Source organism: Perca flavescens, chromosome 17 (assembly GCF_004354835.1).
Source record: "Perca flavescens isolate YP-PL-M2 chromosome 17, PFLA_1.0, whole genome shotgun sequence".
Taxonomy (NCBI): Eukaryota; Metazoa; Chordata; class Actinopteri; order Perciformes; family Percidae; genus Perca; species Perca flavescens.
Genome location: NC_041347.1, coordinates 28,630,595 through 28,656,753, shown reverse-complemented (window position 1 = coordinate 28,656,753; position 26,159 = coordinate 28,630,595). Strand labels below are relative to the sequence as shown.

At 40.3% G+C, this 26,159-nt stretch overlaps 2 protein-coding genes across 2 annotated transcripts in view; both read right to left on the bottom strand.

The window, feature by feature from the left end:
- plcb1 (phospholipase C beta 1) overlaps positions 1-8,039 on the bottom strand; it is a 32,331-nt gene extending 24,292 nt beyond the window's left edge. Inside the window, 7 exon segments of the mRNA XM_028603184.1 lie at positions 349-424; positions 1,731-1,784; positions 2,376-2,455; positions 2,546-2,686; positions 4,274-4,342; positions 4,810-4,887; positions 7,941-8,039. Of these exon segments, the coding sequence (XP_028458985.1) occupies positions 349-424; positions 1,731-1,784; positions 2,376-2,455; positions 2,546-2,686; positions 4,274-4,342; positions 4,810-4,887; positions 7,941-8,039 (597 nt within the window).
- Positions 8,040-20,425: 12,386 nt separating this feature from the next.
- crls1 (cardiolipin synthase 1) lies at positions 20,426-25,829 on the bottom strand. Its single transcript, XM_028604154.1, has 7 exons — positions 25,064-25,829; positions 23,902-24,039; positions 23,177-23,306; positions 22,918-23,003; positions 22,670-22,738; positions 22,003-22,094; positions 20,426-21,001 (listed from the first exon to the last, which is right to left on the bottom strand). The coding sequence occupies exons 1-7, from the start codon at positions 25,520-25,522 to the stop codon at positions 20,908-20,910; spliced, it is 1,068 nt and encodes a 355-aa protein (XP_028459955.1). The 5' UTR covers positions 25,523-25,829; the 3' UTR covers positions 20,426-20,907.
- Between the last annotated feature and the right edge of the window lie 330 nt (positions 25,830-26,159).

Below are 26,159 nucleotides of genomic sequence, written 5' to 3'. Positions count from 1 at the left end.
TGTGAGATTCAGTGTGAACAGGGACTTTACTTCTTTTCACTGGTTGCTTTCGAAACTTGATGACCCAGATATTTGAGCTCATTCCAAGCCCTCCGTGCACTGTGAGTAATTCTGGACAAAAAGCATCAGATAAAAGCCTCAACAGAAAAATAGAAAACGGAGGGGGAAAAAAGAGGGATAAAGTTGAAAAAAAAGAATGTGTGTGTCTTATATATACTGTAGTTATCCAAAAGGGAAGGCCACAGTTTTTCAAAGCATGTATTCATGACACATGTAAACTATAAACTCTCATGTACGTCTACTATTCACTGCCACTTAGAATAACCCAAACTTCTGTGCAGCGTTTACCCGTCCGTAGGGCAGTCTGCAGTTCTCCAGGGCAGTCTCTACTCTCTTCCTGTCTGATGAAAACAGTCGAACAAAGCTGAAAAAGACAATGACATCACAGCATTATCACCTCACTCTTAACCACAACATGTCACCAACTCGAAAAACCTACATTTTGACTTCTTAAAATATCTCCTCCCTCTAATGAACTACCCCAAATTCACTCCTCTAACTCCCCCAAATGTCCTCTCGTCTTACTCCACCAAACTTACTTTACCTTCCACGAACCTCCTGGTCTCCCAAAATGTCACTTAAACTAATTCTACCCTGACAACATGACTGTAAGAGCCAGGAATAGTCTATTATTGTTGAACACCTACTTGGTCACTTACGGTAAGTGGGTCATGTGAAGTCTTATTTTTTGCTGGCTGCTTTTTAACGCTGTTTATCGTATGGCTTTCGGAAAGCTTTTGTACGCCTTTGAAATACTTATGGAATGTCTTTTATACACAACCTTATTTGTTTCTCCTGCAAATAAACATACACAAGTCCGTCACTGGATCCGTGAGTCATTGCATCAACTGCGTCAGGCAGGCCAGTTTCCCCTCTGCGTTTCTTCTTAGTTTCAAATTGTCGCCTATAATGACCTTGCAGGGTTTCCCCCAAAAAAGCTGTTTAGCCCGGTGGCAAGTGTCTTTTTTTGTGACGAGGGCCCGGCTGGGGGCCATTCACAGACAGATGGCAACACAGATTCCATCAGTGCATCAAGTCAGTGCTAAAAGCTAACTGGACATTTGGAAAATATGACTATGTCTACGTTCCCAACCGAGCCGTGAAAAAAAAAGTAGTTTTAATAAACGTCTTAAAATACTTTCAAAAATAATTCCCAGTGGCTTAGGCCTGGTGGGGGGCAACTTAGGCCAAGTGGGCCACCAGGCTTGCGATACACTGGGGGAAACACTGCCTTCCTTCTCAACATCCCCCAAACTCGCTCCTTCAACTCCCCAAACTTTCAAACAATCCTTATAACTTCACCTCTCCGCCATTGACTTCAAAGATATATCAACTGACCCTAATTCTGCTCTTACTTTGCTTCTAAAAGACAGCTTTCTTTCATAACTGTATTATCCCATCTCATGCTCTGGCAGTGGTTGATTACCAGGTCAGTGCTGAATTAGGCACCTTCATGAATCCTGTCCCTGTTTTTGCTTTCCCAAGTGCACATGGAATTAAGTTTATTTTTGGAAGCAAGGGACAGGAAAGAGCAAAGTTTTGCGTGTCTCTACAGATTTCGGCGGGCTATTTTCTCACATCCTCTACACCATCTACCGTAACACATGTCTCAAAGTTAACACAGAATCATTGATTAAAGATTAGGAAGGTAATAATAATCAGGAGCATACTTCTTGACAGGAATTCTCCCCTCGGCGTTCGGCTGGAGAGTTAATTTGACATACCTGAAACAAAGAGAGTACAAACGTTTAGAGCTGAGTATTACAAGTTTTTTTCCCTTGATCAAAGGGAGTACCAAGCAAAATGATCGTGAACACCAACTTCAATGATTCTCCTTCGATCTCCCCACCTACTGTTCAGACAGACAGCGACGTTTGTCGGAGGTCTTGAGCAAAAAAGCTCACTTCGAAAATTGGAGGTCTGTGGGTTAAGACATTCTTTTGGTGTCCACTAGTTTAGTCAGTACTTTAAGCTAACTTTTCCTCCAGTGTATTCCTTACTTTTAGCTGCCTGTTTAAACTTGTTAGTTTTACTAGTTTTCAGGCACTCTTACATAACTGCAACATGTAGCTGATATATTCTTTTAATCAAATCATGATTTAATTTTTTTGAAATTAGTTAAGCTGCTCCACAATGTTTCCACGTACCACCCTGGTAACAGCAAAAGTACCCCTGGGGTACAAGGCTACACCTGATTGGGTATCACTGCTCTATGTCACAGAGGAAGAATATATATCAGGTATGTGGTGTGTGCGTGTCTGTGTGTGTGTGTTGTTAGTGTGTGTGTGTGTGTGCGTGTGTGTGTGTACACTCACGCTTTCAACAGACTCTGGTCTCTGTTGAGATTGTGGCTCAACAGGTTGGAAGACAGAGAAAACAGTTCCACACACCACACCTACCAAAATCAGACACTCCATCATCATCATCATCATCATCATCATCATCATCATCAGTGACATCAGCACTGTGAGTGATATTTCCGTACCTTAGCTTCCTCCTCCTGTGAGGCGATGAAGTTGAGCTGGTTGACGTTCACAAGGTCTGAAGCCGTAACTACGGTAACCATGCGATTCTCAAGCCGGCCGACCAGGTTTCCTACTTCCATCAGCTCGCGTAGCTTGGCCTCCTATTAAGAAATATTAAGTGAAATATTAAGAGGTTAAACATATATCACGTTTTGTAAATAGGCTTTGAAGGTCTTTTTATATGCTGTGCTGCTGTGTATTTGGGTCTTTTAAGACAGGACAATTGTTTTTTTCTTCCCATTTTCAACTCAGCCATGTCAAGGCATCTAAGACAGGGGTCCTCAACGTTTATAGGCCAAGGACCCATTAGCTAAAAGAGACAGAGCTGGGACCCCCTACTACATACATTGTATCAAACTCAGCTGCATATTAAACTGGGTGGATGGATGGATATGCACAATGGTAAACATACATGGGAAAGGCACAGCGTTTCATGTTAATGTATATTTTCAGACATTTTAATAAAAAAAGAACTTTCATAAAATTTACAATCATTTGGGGGCCACCCTGGAGTAACTCTGAGGACCCCCTAAGGGTCGCGGTCCCCCTGTTGTAGATCTCTGGTCTAAGAGATATGTGTTAAATATGTTGTTTACCATGCTAATGGTACACAGGGTACTTTGCTTCTCGCCTGAAAAAGGTGTCACTTTAAGTTGGCACAAGTGGCATGTGCCATTTCATGTGGAAAATCTGCTGAGCCCGTGTAAACGTCAATGTGTTGGATTTTGGAGCGCGCATAGGATTGGCTCTGCACCATCCATTATGCTCAATACACAACATGTATTTAGTCATGAATGTAGAAAACAAACAAACAAAGCACCTTTGATCCAATAATACATCATACAATGTAATCAAAATAAAGTGTAATGGAACAAATTCCCCAAATATCATCATGAAAGAACAATGAATAAAAGTTTAAATTAGCCTTAATTTGTCATATTCTAAGCCTGCCTTTGTATATCACTTTTAGTATTGAACCTAATTCCAATTAATTTGACTGTTTTTATTCAGTACTGAAGTTAAGACAGACCCCCACTTATGTACACACAGTAATCCATCCCAAGTGTCTGGCTTCACCTCATCTTATGCGGTTTTCTTAATGTATTTCTTTATGAATTTGGGTGCGATCACAAGTTTAATTCCTTCCCTGCCCAAACTGAAAAGACTTAGTGTGCAGGAATCCACCAGCTTTTAAGGAGCTTTTCGTCTGCTACAGCAAACAACGTTATAATATGAACATCAATTTCTGGATGACAAAATAAATGCGGAGGTAGTGAAAGGAACAGAGAGAGGAGATAATTGGAAATTTGTGAAGCAGCCACTGTAATCATGATTTAAAATCATTCGAGAACCCCACTCAGTGGTGTTAATAATGGCTACCACTGAACAATATATATCATATCTTGGTTATTCACACAGTGCTTTTAAAGCAACATACACAAAAAGCTTTCCAGAAGAAGGAAGATAAAAGACAACAAAAGGACGTTTAAAGCATTAAATACAACATATCATCGTAGAAAATATAGATATAAATAAAAATAGAAAATCTCATATAAAACAGAATAAAACATACATATAAGAGAGGGTATAGCTGTAGAGAATTGCCAAACGCACTATAAAAGAATAACAAAAAAAAAGAGATTAATACTGGAAACTGAATGATTAAAATAGTTGATCAGCGATGGTACCTTGGGAGTTTTGGTGCTTCTCCCTGTTCGGACATCTTTTACGAGGGTCAGGTCCAACAACTCTGTATCCTAAGGAAAACACACACGCGCATACGCACACGCACACGCACACGCACACACACACACACACACACACACACACACACACACACACACACACACACACACACACACACACACACACACACACACACACACACACACACACACACACACACACACACACACACACACACACACACACAGTCAGCTGGAGCTAAATGCTTCATCCTGTTTCCTGCTAAGTATTTAAGCCCACCTGGAGAAAGTGTGTGTGTGTGTGTGTGTGACAATTACTGATCTCATGCTGTTTATTTGCTTTTGCAACCTTGCATTGTGGTATATCTGTACAGCTCTTATACAAATATATCTATAGTAATACTGTATATAATAGTAGTACTATAATATAATACTACATTTGTTTCTCGTCACCTGGCTCATTAACAATATAAGTGTACAGGTATAGAGGCGATTCAAGACAGTGTATGCGTCCTAACCTTATTTTGGTCGGTCCAGTAGAGGTAAAATCCATGTGGGTCCACGTGTAGAATCACTGGAGTCACCGTAGACAGATCCTGAAGAGAAAGACCAGAGACCACAATGAAATAAGCCTCGGTGAGTTTTAATGTTGGCCTAATTACTGCTGTGCGGTGTTAAATGTGTGTTTTTTTTAAATCATTAAATAAATTTTAAAATCAAGTCAAAGACAGGCGGACACGGTGAAGAAACGGATAAGAAACAGATGCTTTTTGGATGCTTTTATATAAGCCTCAGTGGTCCCCTAATACTGTATCTGAAGTCTCTTTTATATAGGCCTTAGTGGTCCCCTAATACTGTATCTGAAGTTTCTTTTATATAGACCTTAGTGGTCCCCTAATACTGTATCTGAAGTCTCTTTTATATAGACCTTAGTGGTCCCCTAATACTGTATTGAAGTCTCTTTTATATAGGCCTTAGTGGTCCCCTAATACTGTATCTGAAGTCTCTTTTATATAGACCTTAGTGGTCCCCTAATACTGTATCTGAAGTCTCTTTTATATAGACCTTTATTGGTCCCCTAATACTGTATCTGAAGTCTCTTTTATATAGACCTTAGTTGTCCCCTAATACTGTATCTGAAGTCTCTTTTCCAAAATTCAGCCTTGGTGCAGAATTACAGCCACTAGAGCCAGTCCCACAATGAGCTTTCCTTAGGATGTGTCATTTCTGTGTCTGTAGCTATTGAGGAGGAGAGAGAGGGGGGGGGGCAAGGTGGAGGGTGGGGGTGTGGCCTTGACCAACTGCCACTTTGCTCGTTTGAAAGCCATGATGTCTCTCTCTCTCTCACGGGTGGGCCAAATTCTCTGGGCGGGCAAAGCAGAGAAAGGGGAGGTAACCTTGCTCCTTATGACCTCATAAGGAGAAGATTCCAGATCGTCCCATCTGAGCTTTCATTTTCTCAAAGGCAGAGCAGGATACCCAGGGCTCGGTTGTCTATCACCATTTCTAGCCACTGGGGGACCATAGGCAGGCTGGGGGAACGCATATTAATGTTAAAAAAAACCTCATAAAGTGAAATTTTCATGCCATTGGACCTTTAAAAAAAAAATCTAAATAATATAGTCCGCTCAGTTATTTTATGACTAAAGACCATTGGGTAATGAATGCACACAAGGTATTAGATGAAGTATTAACTGGGGTTAAACTGCGTGATCCCTAAAATGATTTAATTAAAGGGATAGTTTGGATATTTTGAAGTGGTGTGTGGTACTTCTCCATAGTCAGTGTATTACCTACAGTAGATGGCGGTCGGCACTCCCCCCACGGAAGCTTAGCTCAAAAATGTAAAAGTAGAAATAACTTTCAATGTGTTAAAACTAAATCAAAGGTGATGAGGTATCGTGGGTCATATTTGTGAAGCATATGCTTTTGTAACTGACAAATCTGATCACCATTTAGCGATATATGTATTTTTGTTGAATTACACACCAGCATATGGATGGATGGATGGATGGATACAATCTTCTTCTTATCTAAATAACAAAATAAATAATTTCTAGTGCATAATTCTGATCCTCTGAGTTTAAGGTTAAGTACTGGGAGAATACATTGATTGACTAAAGTCAGGGGAAGATAATTGTCATGATTAATAACTGTTAAGGTATAGTTAAGGTTTTCCAACTAACACACTTGGTAAAGGTTACTGAAGGGAGAAGGAATGGGAGCCCAGGTCTCTTTGGATAACCACCACTTTATTTTTCACTGTGCAATAAGACTCTACTTTCCATTTCAGCACCAATTATATACATGTTTCAACGTTTTAAGCTGATGGAACAATTAATCAACCCTGTCATATTTCTGGAGGGGACAGTGTCAGGTTTAGAGAAGAGAGTTCCACGTAAAATTCAGTTTCTACTCTGGAAAAGAAAATTGAGTTTTCAATTAGTAAAAAGCACATGACAGAGTGTACATTTGGTGACCAGCTTTAGGCAGGATCTCTTCTAGAGAAACAGTCTGCTAAAATATGTTAGAGCTTACAAAGTTCTGTATATTTCTTTGCATGTTTTTTTTAAAAGCTCGTGGATTCTGCTGTCGGAGCTGCTTTCCTCACAAATAGTGCAGCCTACATTCAAAAGAAGAAAAAGCTCAGAAGATGGTTTACTAGATCCCTGGTTGTCACACGTTGGCATGGCAACCAATTCTATTTTTCATAAAGCCCAGCTCTACTCTACGGATATTCAAATACAACAAAACACACACACACACACACAGTTCAACCATGGTGAATAGATTTAAGAGTCTATTGGATTATTTGTTCCGTAAGTATGATTCACGATATTATATGGCTCAATGCATCGATTTACAAACACACACACACACACACACACACACAAACATACACACACACACAGCAATTCTTTCTCAAACATATCAGATCTGTTTAGGTGGTGGTAGCCATGCCAGTTACCATGGTAACCGGACAGCACGTTTCTCATTGTCAGGGTTCTGTACTTCAGCATACCAACACACACGTGCACACATGTGCACCTGTGCAAGCACTTGGCTGTGCAAATGACAGCCTTTGAGGAGATCTGCATGTGTGTTTTAACACACACACACACAAACACACACACACACACACACACACACACACACACACACACACACACACACACACACACACACACACACACAGTAAATTCACAATATCACAATAATGGCTTTCATACCAACAGGTGGTAATAAAAAAAGCTGACCACAATTGTGCTTCACACACACACACACACACACACACACACACACACACACACACACACACACACACACACACACACTTCTGTCTGTCTTGCTGGCGTGTAATCCACAGGTACTTACTGCCAAAGCTCAATCAACAAATGAATAGTAAACACATCTGACAACATGGCACATTTCCTCCTTTTCCTCCTCCTCTTCGCTCACTCCAATTCAATTCAACTTGGTTCGATGATTCAGGTGGGCACAATAAGGATAATATTCTGACACTGCCAAAATCTATGTAGGCTACATGTTACAAAAATAAAGATAAACCCCCAAATGTAAGCAGAAAATAATAAAGATCTTTGGCTTGCGCTTCTGTATTTATGTACTTAAGGTGAATCAGTGTCCTTACCTCATCCCATTTAATGAAGTTGCTTCCGTTCCTCAGTGTTTGAGAGACGGAGGGAGGCTGGAGTTTTAATGCATGGACCCCTGGCTGAGCACTCGCCATGGCTTCACACACATCAACACACACACACACACAAACTGGAAGATACTCAGGCTCAGACACTTGGATGCTGCATCTCCGTCATGTCCGAGCCCAAACTCCTCAGAAGTCAGGCTGAGACGCTCAGCTGTAGTAGCATCCTCTCCTCTTCCGATTGTGTCCTGTCTTACCTGCACTCTTCACTCTTTTAAAAAACAAAACAATTTCAGTCCTTCTCTCTCCTCTTTCTCTCTGCTCAGTGTCTCCTTGCTCTCTCCTCTCTTTTTCTTATCCCTCCCTCTTCTTTTCTTCCTCCCTTCCTCTGTTGGTCTCCCCCCCTCTCCTCTGTTGGTGCTGCATCTCACAGAGAGACAGACTGAAACAGATGCCTTCGTGGGAGACAGGATACGCGTGCGTGTGTCTGTGTGTGTGTGCCTGCGTGCACAGCCTCCACAAATTGACTCATCGGCGACATGCGCACAGCGGCAGCTTCCCACAGATGGGGGAGGGACAAGAGAGGGAGAGCAAGAGCGACAGGGAGGGAGGGATAAAGAGAAAGAGAAAGAAAGAAGAGAGTGGGAGAGATGGAGAGAAATGAAGAGAGAAGAAGTGGAAGGAGGGTAAAGAAGAGGAGAGAGAGAGAGCTAGTGGGAGAAAAGGGAAAGCGAGTGGGCGATTTAGAGGTGGTTGAATCAAACCAAAGTAGGACTACAGTCAAATGAGGCCACTCTTGAATATACACTACATTGCCAAAACGTATGTGGACACCGAACATTACACCCATATGTGAGTCTCATTCCTGAACCACGGGCATCAGTCTGCTGCTATAACATCCTCCACTCTCCTGGTTACAGACTTTCATTCAGATTTTGGGAGGTGGCTGCAGGGGTTTGCTCCCGGCCAGCATTAGTGAGATTTGGCACAGATATTGGCTGATAAAGCCTGGCCTGCTGTCAGCGTTGGTGTTAGGGGGGTGAGGAGGGGGGGCGGTTGAGATCAAGGCTCTGTGCTGGCCAGTGAAGTTCTTCCACACTGAACTAGGAAAATGTTTTTTTATCTCTTTAGGGTTGTTGGGATGATACTAATTAAGCTAAACCTCGTTTTGGGTATCGATACTAGCATCAGGATCTGTACCCAAAAAAAGAGATCAATCCCATGTTAGATCAGTCGTGCTCTCTTTGCTTCGGTTGCCTTGTTAGTTCAGAAAAATCACACAACAAACATCTGCTACTAAAAACTGCCTTGTGTTTCAAAATGCATCCAATTAAGTGATTTACAGAGAATAGTAAAATGGAATATTTGGTTTCCAAATCATTCAGTGGTGATGAAAATATATTCAGAAATATTAAAACAGACACTTTTGATAATAAAACATACCAACATTGGCATTGATAATATTGGTTCTGGCCCTGGTATTACTTTGTTTTGGATCAAAACCAAATATTGTGATACTGCCCACCCCTTCTTTATGGACCTGGCTTGTCTAAAACATAATCTTATGCTGCAACATGATAACATGATGACTATCCTTGATTGGAATTAGGAGGCCTAGCCCAAGCCATAAAGAAACAACCGAAAGAAATATGCACAAGGGTGTCCACATACTTTTGGCGATATAGCGCATTTAAAAATAAAAATTGGAATTAGATTTGTAGATGTTTACAAAAACAACTAATTATAACAGAGGAAGGAGCAGAGTGGGCGAGACAGTGGACATGAAATAACTGAGTATTGGAACAGTATTGTATAAAAAAAACAGTCAATGACAACCAGGCAGAAAGCAGTAACAATGTGTCTCTGCCTCGGAATACAAAATCTGAAATCGGCAGTTTTAGTGCATGAAGAGTCCAGTGAATAAGAGAGCATGGGTTTAGAGTGTGAGTATGATTCAGAGGATATAAGGACATTTTAGGACACCACCCTGTGAACGTCTGTAATATCTGCCCCTGTGTGTTGGGTTTAACAATCAGCTCTGGATTCAAATCCAGTCATGTCGTCTGTAAAACAATCTCAGTAAAACATGTCAAGTGTTTGCAGAGCAGCAGACAGCATAGATACATAAACGCAAAATAAAACGCTCAGAAAAAATGCCTCCTCAGTGATGTCACAGCCACAGGGACGTCTTTGGCAAAAAATAAATAAATAAATAAAGCGTCAGCTGGCGCATTTATCTCTCTTTGCAGGGATGAAACTAATGATTATTCACAGACTGCAGTTTTCATTGGAATTATTGTTTCTGTAGAAAGTAGTTCTGATGAAAACTGTTGGCAGTCTGTGGATTATCCAGATTAACAGAGACAATACCGCTTATTGAAGCCCATTTCTGCCAGAAAAGTTAAGAATGACAAAAAAAAACAAGTTTACTATCTCGTAATTTTGATTTAGCAAGTCTGAAATGACATAGTTTTCACATTTTGTTGAATTTTTAAATTGTGATTTTTCAAATTAAATTCCATTCATCTCCACAAGTGGATGCAGAAATCTGAAGATATAAAAAAAAGAAAACCCAAACTAATCAGCAAAATCTGCATGGTAGTGGGAAATTAGAGATACTGTTTTCTATCTGATGATATGGTTTTACAATGAATTGGTTAATCGTTATGTCAATGAAAAATAAAATTGCAATGTTCAAATTGCTCATTCTGTCCGGCCAGCATTTCCACAACCCAAAGATATGTCATTTTCAGTGATATAAAACAGGGAAAAAATGCAAATCCTCTTAAGCAAAAACCTGGAACCTTTTTTGCTTGATAAATGACTTAACTGATTATTATACTACATAAATTGTCAGTGACTTTTCTACCAGTTGAATAGCTGAATATTTTGAGTCATCTCTACTGTCTCGTTCTATAGTCAAACATAACAGCAATGAAATGTGCTACTTTTCCTTTTCTTCCACTCACCTTACGTGATTGATCAAAGCATCCTTTATCACACACCACTGCTAACCAACCACATACAGTAGCTGTCTGCCTTAACACACGTGCTAACACACATCTGCATACAGGAAAATGTTGATTACCACATATAGTACACTTTATAGGACACAAGAACATACAGCATTCTGCCAATGCCACAGTATGACCCTGTAACATACACACTGCCCTACACACAAATAGAATACATCACATTTTTGATATACACTCTTACAAGGCCAACTTTACAGTTTTTTTTCCAACTGCTTACACAAAATCTTTTCATGTCACACGATTTTTGAAACATCTCACTCATAGTGCAAAACTACACACCAAATCTCCAGAACCATGAGCTATTTCTCAGCCTTTCACTCAGTTTTCAATTGCAAAAAACACTTTTTTCAAAACACTACATACAATTCTCTACCTAAGACACAAAATCTAACAGGACGTGACTTGCTTTCCTTTTCCAAACACAACCAATCAAATAATTTACCAGGGCGCGCGCGCGCACACACGCGCGCACACACACACACACACACACACACACACACACACACACACACACACACACACACACACACACACACACACACACACACACACACACACACACACACACACTCCTCACATGTGAAAACACATTATACTTAACTGACTAACCAATTACTGCTTTAGTATAGGCCTATACATAGGTCAAAGGTCAGATTACCTGTTTTGAACAATGGATGCCAACAATAGACAGAGAGCAAGGGGAGGGGGAGGGAGAGACAGGGGACAACAACGAGGAGGAGGAGGAGGAGGAGGAGGAGGGAAGAAGAGAAAGAAAGAGCGCCATCTCTGATGAGATCAGGGCCACATTTATTCATCATGTCATCGACCACGGATTGACCAATGAGAGAAGCCCATCTTGAGTAGCTTTACAGTGGCGTCCACACTTCAAACCTTTAGAAATGAGAACAGGCATGCAACTATCTAATGACTATTTCAGCATTTTAAATCAATCAGACTTTGTTTTCCATACAATACCACGTTTCTGGTAAAGACAAAGAAAGATCCACGCAGCTGCCACGCAACAGAAACGCCACGCTCACGCCACGCAGGCAGTGTGTAACTGGTCTAAGCAGTTGGAAGAAACTGTAACAGCCTGCAGCCTCCTACACACACACACTTTAATGCATAAAAAGTCATGTGCAGACTCATGTTGCCATGACACTGTTCAGACCTGTTACTCAGTGCCAGAGCCAAATTTATCCGCATATATCCCAAATTCATGTGCTCTTTAATAGAACCTTGGTACTACACCAAAAGATGAATGTATGGAAAAGAAAAGGTACAGATCCATCATTATAGGACAAACAGGATTTTGCATTTAAAGAACAAAAAGAGTACAAATGCTGTTTGGTCCAGATAACAATCCAGTATTGTTCACACAAACAAAGCGAGCGCTTTGCTTCAGTAAACACAGAGGAAGCATTGAACAGTTTTACGGCTGTCAGCACAAAAGAGCAGTTTAAGGTGCTCTTTGTTGCACCTCGGTGAGATAAGACAAAAGAGCTCGCAAAGAAGGGGTGGGAGGTTTTGTCTCGGATGGATTTAGTTCAGGATCTTCCTGCTCAATGTGTATACAGAAAGTCCAAAGAATGGGGTAAACATACACTATGTTTATAGTAATTTTGGGGGTAGGGATTCCACCTGTGGATTCCTTTTCTACGTTCATAATTTAAGACTGAATATCACGATTGGGTCTTATGTATATTGGGATAAGCAACACAAGCTTTTAGACAAGACAGGTCATTCATTTCCCAGTTTGGACGGATCATTCGTTTTAGCTTTTGCTAACAGGAAAAAAAAATTAGCAGATTGTTTAAAACTGATTTTTATTTGGTTTTTATTTCCTCACACATTCATCATGTGTTGTGTTTCTTGCTGCAAGAAGACATAATAGATTACAATATGCAATGACCTTCTGCAACAGAGACAGCTGGTAACACAAAGGGAGAAATGGGGAGAAAATGCGAACTGCTGTACTGCAAATAGTATTTTCTTTCCATCTGGAGCTTGATTATTTTATCTCTGAACTCTGAAAATCATGAGCCTTATTGTCATTTATTTTATATGTCCAAATCATCATGCAAAATTGTGCACTTTGATTTTGCAGTCTGGATTTCACCCGCAAAACTTGCTGTAGTTGAGTTTTTAAATGTAATGGACAACATTTCTTTTCAATTCCTTTTCCATAACAGTCCTAAGAACCGGATTTGTTTACAACCTGTATCACTGTCTGACTGAATGTGTTGCCAACCCTGACAGACTGCATTCTGATGATGTCACACTATCTCAGCGGCACCATGACAGACGATCGCCGCAACTACAAAAACAAGACTGTTGAATAAAAACTGCAATTTGTTGTTTAAATTGCCGCACACTGCATTACCATCACAAACCCACTGACAGAAACACACACAAATGCCTCCAAACACATATTCTTACACACTCAAGACACTCCTACTGCCCACACACTGGCACTCACACAGACAGAGGCGCACACATGAACTAACACACACACACACACACACACACTTACACACACCCCAGTCTTCACCAGCAGATCTCCGTGCTGGGAGCTTATATAAGGGAGAGTGGGAGGCTGAGAGCTATTTCAGGACCAGAAAAAGACGCAAGTGTGCATGTGTGTGAGCGTGTGTTTGTGTGTGTATCCCATATGGATTTGTATTGGTGCAGCTGTGTGTGTATGTGTGTGTATATGTGTGTGTGTGTGTGTGTGTGTGTGTGTGTGTGTGTGTGTGTAGGCCTGCTGTAAGGACCATAAGAACTCTGATTCAGTGGGTTTCATAACCAGTTAAGTTTGAAGTGAAGTTTGGCTCACAACCTCTGGCAGCTCAGAGAGTCTCTGTGCCTACGATGCGTTCAGTCCCACCCCGGAGCTGCCTGCACACACATTTAAGAGGCAACGAACCCACGGAGCTGCATTGTAACTGGAAAATGCCTACATGTTTACTTGTTGTAGCCACAGACATGTCAAGTGCACCCGGATGTTGTGGCAGCAGCATCCTTTCCCTCACAGCTCTGATAAGAGCCTTTCCAAAAGCCTTCTTTTAATTGCAGTCTTCTCCCCAAAAAGCCCCTCTGAATTGCCTGAGATCTCTGGGAAACATTTTAAAGGGTGCAGTACTTTCTAGTGAGGAAAAAGTCCCTTTAAAACGGTCCATAGCATCTTTTGTGGAATACACAGAGTAAAGGGAAGGACGGTCTCTGAAAAGACATGTCGCTGCTGAGTTTTGTACATGTACCTGGTGAATGCGGTGAGCTCCATGAATAATTTGATGGTACTGGGGTGCAGTCAGAAATCTCAGTTATTCACTATCTCTGAACCTGATCAAATAAAACCAAAACTGCATGCGTGACTGCTGCAAAGCAATTTCCCTCGGGATAAATTAAGTTTTATCTGATCTTATGACTGTATACCTCTTGGGGTAAATATGAAATGGTTTTAAATTCTGACTCGCAACAAACCAAAAACTATAAATTAACTATTATTAAATGCATTCCTGTATGCCATGAAGTGTTTACAGATGTGCAGGACCAAACATTCTCACACAGACACAGACACACAGACACACAGACACACACACACATACATTGCGTTTCACTATCTTTGTGGGGACCCATTGACATAATGCATTCCCTAGCCCCTTACCCTAACCTTAACCCTTACCCTCATCCTAACTATAACCTAATTCTAACCCTAATCCTAAAACCAAGTCATTTTGGCCCCACAAAGCTGTCCAGACCCCACAAGTATACTGTATTCCCAGTTTTTGGACCCCACAAATATAGTTAAACAAGAACACACACACACACACACACACACACACACACACACACACACACACACGTAAGATGTCTTCAGACTGAAATGTTGTAAGGAGATAAAGTGACGAACAGTGTGCAGTGGTTTTCTCAAAGATTCTGACAGCAACAAGATAATTGGTTAACTAACTAATAACTAACAAGTTAACCGGGCAAACGCATAGACATCTTTTTCCGTTTTAAGTGAAAGGAAACGTTTTAATAAAAGAGCTTCATGTGTAACCATGTACAACAGGAAAATAAGGTGTTTTGGCATTTCCACGTCAAATTAATCTTATTTCCAGCTCAGTAAAATAAGTGGGATCCCAAAAAGTCTGTTGTTGAGCAGAGTTAAGCTTTCTTTAGCTCTGGACGAGACGAGATGTTCTCACTTGACGCAGGACTGACTGCAACAGTGAAAGGTAGCCGGAGGGCCGTGCTGATATAGGCGCGCAGCTCCAAAGTTTGTCCTTGTTAGTGTGATTCAGCCTGTCTGTGGGTTCTGGAGAGCTGGGCTGTGAAGTGTGAAGGCACATTTGGCTGCTCTCGCCTCCATCACTAAATCATCTGTATCACTGTTTTACTTTCAAACCTAGCCCGCATGTTCTCAAAACAAGTACAGTCTCTGGAGATCTAAATCTTCTTTTTCAAGTGTGAAAAAGTGGAAGCACAAATATGTTACGCAGTCCAACACAGGAGCAACATTCACTGAAAGATGAAGAGTAAGGTACGGAACAAAACAAAAAGCTATTGAACCAATTTATATAAAACTTATAAAACTAACTTTCTGTCATATTTGCTGAAACCGACCCTATGTTTGAGTAGAACTACATGAAGCAGGTAATAAAAAAAAAAAAAAAAAGATCCAGCTCCTCTGGCTCCACCTCCAGCCTGTAGTGCAATTTGGAAAAATCCCCCGCTCCCTGTTCAGATGCACCAATCAGGGCGGGGGGTGTCTAACTGCGTGTCAATCACGGCTCATGCACACGCATTAATTCTCCCTTTTGGGGGGAGGGGCTTAGGAGACTGTTTGGGCTTTAGCGGAAAGGGGGGAGGGACTGAGAAGTTGTCGATGTTCAAATTTTTTGGATAAGTCCTGGATCTTCCCTATCCTACCTACAGCACCTTTAACAGAAATGTAGGATTATATACGTCTCTGCAAAACTGTTTTAAACCTTCCACCATCAGCTTCTCCCCATTTGTTTAGCAGTCTCTTTGTGGTAAAGCCTGCGGCTTCTCTCCCTTAATTGCAGTATTGAATCATTTCAGTAAGTCAATAAAGCATGTTATGAAATATTGAATAATACCTTGACTGTTACTCTGAAACTGCCGTTAGCTGCTAATTTGGGCATATACTCAATACCTTTAAATATGAACATTTGTGTTTCACTTACAAATAAATTGTTTCCCTCTCATGGTGAACAAATCTCTGAACAGCATTTGGACGAAAACTCTTTGAGACAAATTATTATTATTAAATTATTTTAAAAGTTTGCTGCTTCCTTTTTTGAACGCATACATTTATCGGTTTATTTACAGACACACACAGTTTGATTTAATATTTAAGTCATAAAAAATGATCACTTTGTGTGCATCTCATTTAACCATTAATGAAAATCCTCAACAAATACTGCAGCATCAGAAACGTTCACGACTAAGAATTAGTTGTTGTCTACTATTAGTGGCTGTATTAAGAGACTTGTTAATCAATCTTGTGTTAAAAATGTTGGTTTTAAGAGTGCCGAGAAAATATTGTATAACAGGTTTTGCAGAGTGATTTTATGCAGCTGCGATCAGTAATGGAATATGACTGAAACAATGACGATGAGGTAACTGATGTGAAAGCATCTCAAGAGTTTCAATCTGGTTCTTCCATCTAGTGGTTGAGAAAGGCTTTACAGTGGCTAACTTAAGCCCTTCTCAGCAGGGTGAATGGGCACCGTGGGGGAACGAGACTGAATTCATGTTAAAGTGCAACTAGAGCTGGGCAATATATCGATATTATATCAATATCGTGATACGAGAGTAGATATCGTCTTTGGATATCGTAATATGGCATGATTGTTGTCTTTTCCTGGTTTTAAAGGCTGCATTACAGTAAAGTGAGGTCATTTTCTGAACTTACCAGACTGTTAGAACTGTTCTATTATTTGCCTTTACCCACTTAATCATTATATCCACATTACTGATGATTATTTATCAAAAATCTCATTGTGTAAATATTTTGTGAAAGCACCAATAGTCAACACTACAATATCGTTGCGGTATCAATATCGAGGTATTTGGTCAAAAATATCGCGATGTTCGATTTTCTCCATTTTGCCCAGCCCTAAGGGTAACTAGCATTTTTTTTTCAACCTGGACCCTATTTTCCTATGTTTTTGAGTGTAAGTGACTGATAGGAACAACAATCTTTGAAATTGTTACAGTATTAAGCGTGAACACTGTAAACCAGCAGCCACAGACCGGGCTGCAATCCAACCCTTTGGGGCAAATGTGCATCGTTAATTTGGTCCACTAAAAGTGCTTTATTTTGCCACTGACAGGCTACAGAGATAGGCCTTTTTAGAAACATATTTAAGACCTTTCTGTTGAATCAGAAACAGCTCTGAAGTCGCTGGCACTAAACCCACCAGACTCCATTTAAAAAAATCAATAGTTTTAGCGTGCATAGAGCAAACATATTTTCACATGTCAATCGGTAAACTATGTGTTTATTTCAACCAAAACTAGAACTGTGATGGTTGGAAAAGTGGAAAGACGACCCAAAACGGCTTTTATTATAGTTTCATTTTGTTTCTGTCGACTTTGAATGAAGTGTGTTTTACGATGCTAAAATTACTGTTTATTTACATGGAGTCTGGTGGGTTTAGTGAACGCAATTTCACGGATGTTTCCGTTTAAAAAAAAAAAAAGATCTTACTCTTTAACAGAAAGGTCGTCCTCCTTAGAAATCCTTTCCATAATGTTGTCAGACATAGACACAGGAAAATAGGGTCTAGGTTGAAAAAAGGTTCTGATACTTTATCTGCACCAGTCATGACAAGATTGTCTACATCACTTTTTGTTTTATTGCTGTTCAGTCAAGTGGAGCCAAATAATATAATTTTTTTCTAGAAAAAGTAATAACAGATATTTTAAAGTGTTTTTAAAGAAACTGCGAGTTTGATTGCCATTCCCTAATTCCCCAAATCCAATCACTATTACGCTGCAATTCCCTGTACTGCCAAAGCTGCATTCACACTTTAACCTAGTACAACCTGATAGGACAACCTGTAATCTTTATCTTTGAGTGATAAACAGCTACAGTTTTGGACCAGCAGATCCAAATCCTTCCATTTTACAGTCAATCTACTCACAGTTAATATCAAAAGGCGAGTGGAAGTCATTTCCTGAGATGAGGGCATACATTCTTTTTTAATATGACCAGACAAAAGCATTTATATGCACAGAGCAGTGTTATGCTAATGGACTCCTAATTGCAATAGCCTAATATGATTTTAAAGTATCTGAAGAGTGATTGATGACTTTCCAAAGCGAACAGAAGAGCAGAAAAACCATGAAATCACAGGTCAGATCTGCAGGCATTTAAGTTGGTGGCTGCTATATGTTTTGTTTACCGCTGAAACTTTTAACTTTCATTTTTAACTGAAATGTCCTACGAAGACTGAATCTTAGTAAAGTAGATTCATACATCAATCCTTTATAGTTTACTTTCCGACTAAATCGGACACTGAACCAAAATGAGAAAAAGCTGTCAATATATGTTAAGCATAACCACATGCAGCTCGGTAAAGTACAAGTTCACCACTGAGAGCTTGAGAAGAGTGGTCTGATTTATTTTAGGCTTTCATCTCTGAGGCACTACTAATTAAATAGCTTTCCTCTAACACTACATGAGAAGACTGTGAGGCATCATCCAGTACTCCCAAATTACACACTTCCAATCTGTGTTTTCAAATATGGATTTAAGTAACGATCCAATAAAAAGCACTAAAACTTCTTTAAAGTACTCATTTAATGAGCGTAGGTATCAATTTGTTCCCAGTGATGGATATCTCATTTTCGAATGAGACTTTTAAATGATTCAGCCTAGAGATAACGAGCAGACATCCCACACAAGGACACAAAAACATTTCGCAAAAGCCTGGCAGTCATTGGCACACGGTCAGTAATGAAACAGCATTACCCAAGAGTAAATAAGTGGGAGAGATGAAAGAGGTTACGCAGCCACGTTTCCCTCATCGCAAACATTTGCTCAAAAGGGGAAAATCCGCAGCGGAGTCAGATAATCGCCAGAGGAGTTCAGAGAAAAAAGCTCCAGTAGTAGCTGTTGTCTCAAAATAACCTTCTGACTTATTGGGCTAATGGATCTTGCGACTGGAAGAACTTGGAGGGAGCATTGCGGCAATAATCATAACAGTGAGCAGGGGAATAAGCCGAGGATTCAAATATGAGTGCAGCTGCTCCTGAATAAGAGACGTTTACAGCAGAGCCAAAACGAAAAGAGAAATTTGCCAAAATAGGACTGGTTTATAGTATTTTATCAAGCACAAATGTCAAACATTCACTGGTTGTAGCTGGCTAGCTGGCTAAAAATATGACATTTTGCTGATTCTGTCCGTTTCATTATTTTGAATTCAATATCTTTAAAAGTTTGAACAAAATAAGAAATTTTAAGAGGTTACCTTTGACTTTTTCGGAGATTACGTTTGCCTTTTGTTTGATAGAACAGGTGTCAATAGACAGGAAAGGGGGAAGAGAGAGAGTCGGATGACATGTAGCAAAGGGCTGAAGGGCTGGAATCGAGCCCGGGCCGCTGCAGTGAGGGCTCAGTCTTTGTACATGGAGCGCACACGCTAGAGGCAGAAAATATTATTTAACATCAATGTGATGCAAACGTGCCAGATTTACTGTAGCCTCAAAGCCTTTACATCCCCAGGAAAGTCGGTGTTACAAGGAACTCGTGATTGGCATGTTTGACTACTTTCTGACAATTCATCAATATGAAATACAAATTAAAAATGTGAGACTAATCAATAATAAGGCTGCATCTTTTATAAAACAATTATTTTCACTATTGATTAATCTGTGGGTTCTATTCTTGTTTAGTCTATAAAATGTAAAATGATCCTCAGTTTCCCAGAACCCCAAGGTGAGGACTTTCAATATCCAAACAACAGTCCAAAACACGAAGATATTGGATATTTACAGGAACACGGAAAAGCAGCAAACGCTCACACCGAAGGCGCTGGAAACAAATACATTTTAGGCATTTCTTACAAGAAAAATGCTTCAGAGGATTCTCAAAATTACACAATGCTAAAACTCCTACGACTTGAATTCATGAATAGCATAATTGCGTCTGCTCCACTGAACAAGGATAATAATTTGCAGCTGTAGTTTGAAGATTATACTCAGGACCACCAAATGGATCAGCACCAACAGGGTGTGCTGGTCCTATTAAACACTGGTACAGTGTAGCACGTCATTGGATTTTTAATCCTCCGATTTAAAAATGGATAAACTGTCAGATTTGTGTCTCATAAGATTAAACATGTTTTGTTCGTTTTTTTTACTGAAGAAAAACCAGCCTTGCAGTCACGTACACACACAGACAAACCAAAGCAAATTTTTTGTTTTACTCATAAGTCATTGGTTTACAAAACTGACAATTGTGTGGACATTGCAACCTCTTGATTGAAAAACTACCCAAAAAATAGAAGCTCTTGCCAGATCACTTAACATATACTGTACTTGACATGTATGTGTATATGAGTATATATGTGCGAGTGTGTGGGTGGATGGTCTATATTTGGGTTTGCAGTTTCTATCTGTGTGCGTGTGTCTCTAGTCCACAGCCAGTCCAGTGGCAGAGTTGCCGTTAGGCGTTTCTGTAGCGTTTGCAGTTAAACCATCTGCGGCCTCGGTTGGTTTCCGTGTGTCATTGCCATGGCGACTCATAAATGGCTGTCACAGCTACTTGGTTTTTAGAGCTCCTGGCGATTATCCAACTGTCCGACTTTTGCCACGGCTGATCAGTGTCCCTGACGCGGCTGTTCACTACATTTGCTCTGCTTTCTGGACGTTTCCTGGCGTGGTTGTCATTGTGATCTGGTGTTTAGCACCTGGACAGTCTTGCGGCCGTAGTGCCAGTAGCTATAGCCTGACGCCGCTGTAGTCACCGCTGTAACATACCTGCAATATAATATAACAAAAGGACATACACTGTAATTCAAACCACAGTTTTCATTCAGTTGATCGGTTGACCTGGTTTAACAAGTATCATTTTCCCGTTGTACAAAGTCTTTATTGTGTTATGGGAGGAACTATTAATCAGTGACGAGTCATAGTTAATTAATTGGTACATTTAAAAAAAAAAAACAATGTATCAAATGACTTTTAATTAAATTCTGTGTTTTTTTGTGTGCAGTGGTAGCTTCAAGAAAGACATTTTGGCAGAAGCAATGCACACTATTAAATGAAAAAAGTAAAATATAAAGTGTTTTGAAACATCACTTATTTTTTTAAATGTCATTGAATTTATCCACAATTAGACAAAATACAATTACAAAACATTATCTATTGGTACATGTAATGATGAATTTACTTGTTTTTTGTAACTGCGTCATATAGAAATGTAATTAAAACATTTATGAATTGTGTTTTAGATGTATAAATTATGTAATCTTTATATTAACTACTGAAAAGGCTTTACTTATTTCAATAGCTCCAATTCACTTGTAGGTAGAAACTTAAGTGTAATTAAAGTAGATGTTAATGCTACAAGTTGGTTACAGAGACTTTACAGTTTTAGTCAGGGAAAATAAAAGAAGCAGGCTGAAAATTAAGTCTGAGCAAGACAAACAGATGCCTGTTGTGTAAATTAGTTCAACATTCTGTTGAACTCGTAGAAAATTGTAGGTTACTGGGACACTAAAATGTTTGTCCTGAGTCGGCTCCCTACGCCAACCCACTCAGAGTTGTAGATTGAAATGAGTCAGCGCACTTAACCTGAACACTGTCGGAACAAACGTGCTTAACAGAGATGAAACCATTTGCATTAAAAAACTCTTTGGACAATAAACATTTATTGTTGTAATTACTACACTAAAAAGTAAAGGACATGATGGATATTAGAAGTCAAGTGGATAAGTCCTGCGTGTGTATGCATGTGTTATACAATGCGTGGGGTTTACCATAAGCCCTGCAGCAGGATATGGTCTGTATACTGAAAGACTGGGGCAGCCAGAGAAGATGCAACCAGAAGGAGCTGGATGGCTGTGTTCACCTAACAAAAAAAAAAAATGCACACACAAAGTCAGAATAACATTATAAAAAGGCCCCAAAACATTTCACATTCACAGACTACCGGCTTCTCCAACAAATGAAGTTTGGCTCATTATTTCTGAGAAAACCTGATGCACATGTGGCTGGTTCCAAGAACAAAACGACACTTTTTGGCAGGTAAAAAAAAAAATAATACTCCTGCCAGACCCTTTTCTTTTCCAGGTATCAAAATAAATGATGCAGTATTTGTAGTGGAGCCGTAAAGGAGCATTTTGACAGTGAATTTTAATGTGTTTGAATGTGCACAACAGATTTCTCCATCCATCCAAGTATTGTGGACTCAAATTAAAAATGATGGATGAATGATCCGCACTGTGCCAGGTTTTCAGTTTCTGCATCTGGTGACATGCACATTTCATAAAGAGCCATAATAATAGAATAAAATAACCACACATTCTCATTATATCCTGTTATTTAAGCCTCCATTGTTGCTGAATATCTACTTTAGTACAGCAATGTACAAAATGTTCAAAGTCTGGTGTACAGTAAGAGTGGGTGGTTGTGTCTGGGTGTCACCTTGCTGAAGAGTGTGGGCTTGAGCTGTGCTGTGGTGTAGCAGGGGTTAAAAAACTTGCTAAGGGTCACCTGGAGGAAAAAGAGGAAGAGATCGCAAAGTGCATTCAATTTCTTTCCTCGACTGAAGCGGCCATTGTAATCCACAGTACATTAATATCACTTTCTACTTCTAGCAGATCTTGCACCCAATGCTGTATTTTTTATTTGTCAAAGTGCGCTTGTTTAGAGTGAAATGCGATGTGTCTCACCGGTGGAGGTACAGTCTTGTATCTAACCCAGAAGACAGCGGCTATCAAACCAATGTCTCTGGAAATCACTAGAGCTGTCAGCAGAGCTGTAACAGAATAAACACCACAATACAAAAATCACATGAAACGCAATAAGATGGAAAAACAACACGAAGAAATGCAGCTTTGTAATTCCACTGTGACTGATCATTCTCTCAAATACTGAAAATAAGAGTATATAAAGAGATAGCTAAAAGAAGAAATGCAAAAAGTCCAATACCTGGTATGAGTTCAGCATAGGTGAGACTGACATACAAAATACTGATAAGAATCTTGTCAGCCAATGGGTCGAGAGCGCTGCCCAACGCCGACTTTTGACTTGGCCACGTTCTGGCAATGTAGCCATCCAACTGAGTAGAGAAAGAGGTAGAAAGAGAAGAAGACATTGTAATAGATGCCTTTTTAAAAAGGTCTAAATGAGCAAATGCAGCAAGCTGAAAGATGTATTTAAAAAAGGTGACTGCAATGAAGTTCATGCCAATAATAACCTATCTGACAATAATAATGGCTTGAAGTCAAGGCCACCATCCCCTTCTTCATTACCACCTTGATCTGCTGACCATGTCTGCGATGTCCTGGTGATTAACAAACATGTTAAATTAACATTAAAGTGCAGATGTCTTGTTTTGTGTCTGGTTAAACGAGTCGATGATTCACAAATAGCAAGACAGAAATTAAATCCTGTGACAAAATGTTGTCCAGTTTTAGGATTCCACGTCAATTCAGATTGCGAGACAAATATTAGTGCAAAATTAGTCCTATTGTTAAAATGGAAACTGTCCGGATGTACGTATGTGTCTTGATAGAATTTACTTGACAATATTACTAATTACTGCTAATGGGAGACCAATAAGTTTTTTAATAAAGTCCATAGTTTAGTTAGTTTCCATCCTGAAGTCCAAAACCAGTTTTTTTTTTTTGTGAAAGTGTGTGTATCTGCATTACCAGGTCAGTTGCTCCAGCCAGTGTGAACAGAGCGAGACTGAGGTGAAAGTGCTGCTGGATGATCAGATGACCCAAGTATGGAGCCAGCAAAATCCGACACACGCACAAGAAGTTGGGGATTGTCCACGGGTTCTCATACTGCAGAAAAACAGAGTAGTTACATACAGTGTTACTTCACACATCAACACTGGGTTAACAAGTCAGAGGCAGATAATAGCATGGGCATAGCACAGCAGGTAAATCAGCCTAAACCTATTCCAGCAGCAATTCTATGAATGAAGATTTACAAAGAATTCACAATCTTGCTGGGTTAAAAACCACTGTAAAAAGATAGGAAAAAAGAAATATTGTATTAATAAAAAACAACAATTGACTGTTTTTGTTGTTGCTAGAATGCTGGAGGCCGATACCAATATTGATATTCCTGGGTTACAAAATTTTGCTGACACAAAATACACACACGTTTTTACAGTTGAAAAATAAGCTTGCCTGTGCCCTCTGGTGGACAAACTATAACAGCAACAGTTTCTATATTTGTATCTCTTTCAGATTTCTGTACTGTCTGCAACTTATCTTTACTTGCAATAGGCTAATATTGAATGATAGATCAGCCCATCCCATCAGTCTAGCTCTTTTGTACAACTTGAGTATAACCATCTTATGCTATTTTATACTTCCAAGGGCCCCCAAGAGCCCCCAAGAGCGCTTGAAATGTCCCACAATAGAGCTCATACCAGAGCCGGTCTATTTAAAGATAGTGTTGGTGCTAATAGGTCTCACATTAGTATTTAAATGCGTATTTGTACATTATGAGTGCTTAAACTAATATTTAAAATACACAAGTTGGTTAAGTGCCAAGTGCAGTGGCATCATGTTACAATGTGGAGAGTCCCCAAACCGAATCCTGCTTAAGGCCCCCAAAAGTCTAGGGCCGGCCCTGCTAAACGCATTGTTATACATACATCTTTCCAGCTCTTTCTCGACCAACAACATCACACTGAGTAGCCTAGGCTACATTCAGCTGAGAACATTAGAATGCGAGGCTTTCGCTTGTAAACGGTGTAACGACTTCGATCACTGTTGGTTTGTTTCTATCTGAACACACTTCAAACACTTTACATTCCTACAGTTAACTGTCAGGACAGTTCTGTAAGCTACTCACCAGCTCTTTGAACTTGAAGAGGCCCTCTCCCGGTACCGGACTGGCTTCATTCCGGTCCGCTGCGGGGGAGCTGTCCGTTGTCTCCTTGGTCTTCCCGCTGCAAAGCCCACGAGCTTGAGGGGACAGCAGAGATTGGAAGCTGGTCACCGACCTCTCGTGACCTCCCCGGTGCAGAAGCACGGTTCCTTGCGCGTGCCAGGGTGTCGCCTTCACCTGTTGGAGTATCCCACTCCAGCACGCAACGCGGCTGTCCGTCCCACTGACTCTAAAGACCCACGAGCCGCTAACCGGAGACTGTTTTAACCTCGCGCAGTCGGCGACAGGTGTGTGTCTGTGCCGCCATGACGCAGGCTCGAGCCGACACACACCCGCACACTGCGCAGACAACAGACAGCGAACATTTGCCGCGTTGCGACACAACGGCGGGGAAAGCCTCCGAAAACACATCATTATCATCATCTTCACGAGGCTTCCGTTACCGACCTGCTGCTATCGTGCGGTTCGTACCCGTTTTCATGTTTAAGTTTCAGACGGCCAGAGCCAAGAGAATCTCAGCTCTGGGGGGTAAACGCTAGATCGCACCTGGTACACGTGTCAACGCCTGCGCAGTGTCTTCGTGATGACGTCGACACGTGTATTGGGTGTGCGATGATCATACATTCTATGGGTGCGATCTAGCGTCTGGGCTACCCAAAGCTCCAGCCGGCCATGACTTCAGCCAGCAGGCTGCCATGTTGCCGTAAACTGACACCGCAAAGAGCGTCGCAAAATCGTCAATGACGCTTTTGTTGACAAGGCTTTTATTTAGAGAGAAAAAATGATGTTGTGACAAGTCACAAAGTTAATATCAGCAAAACAAAGTAATCAGAGTGAAGTATTTGTAAAAACGACACCATAATCAACAGTTTTAGAGCTTTGCTGATTGTATTGTCCAATTTTATTTCAAAGTTAAAGCATGTTTTAATCACTGTCAAATCATTTTCTGTAATCCTTAAAAAAAAAAAAAAAAAAAAATGCTGAGATTTACAGGAAATTAAATAACTTAATGTTTAAAGTAAACTAATAAAGTGCATACCATACGAGAAATAAACCAGAA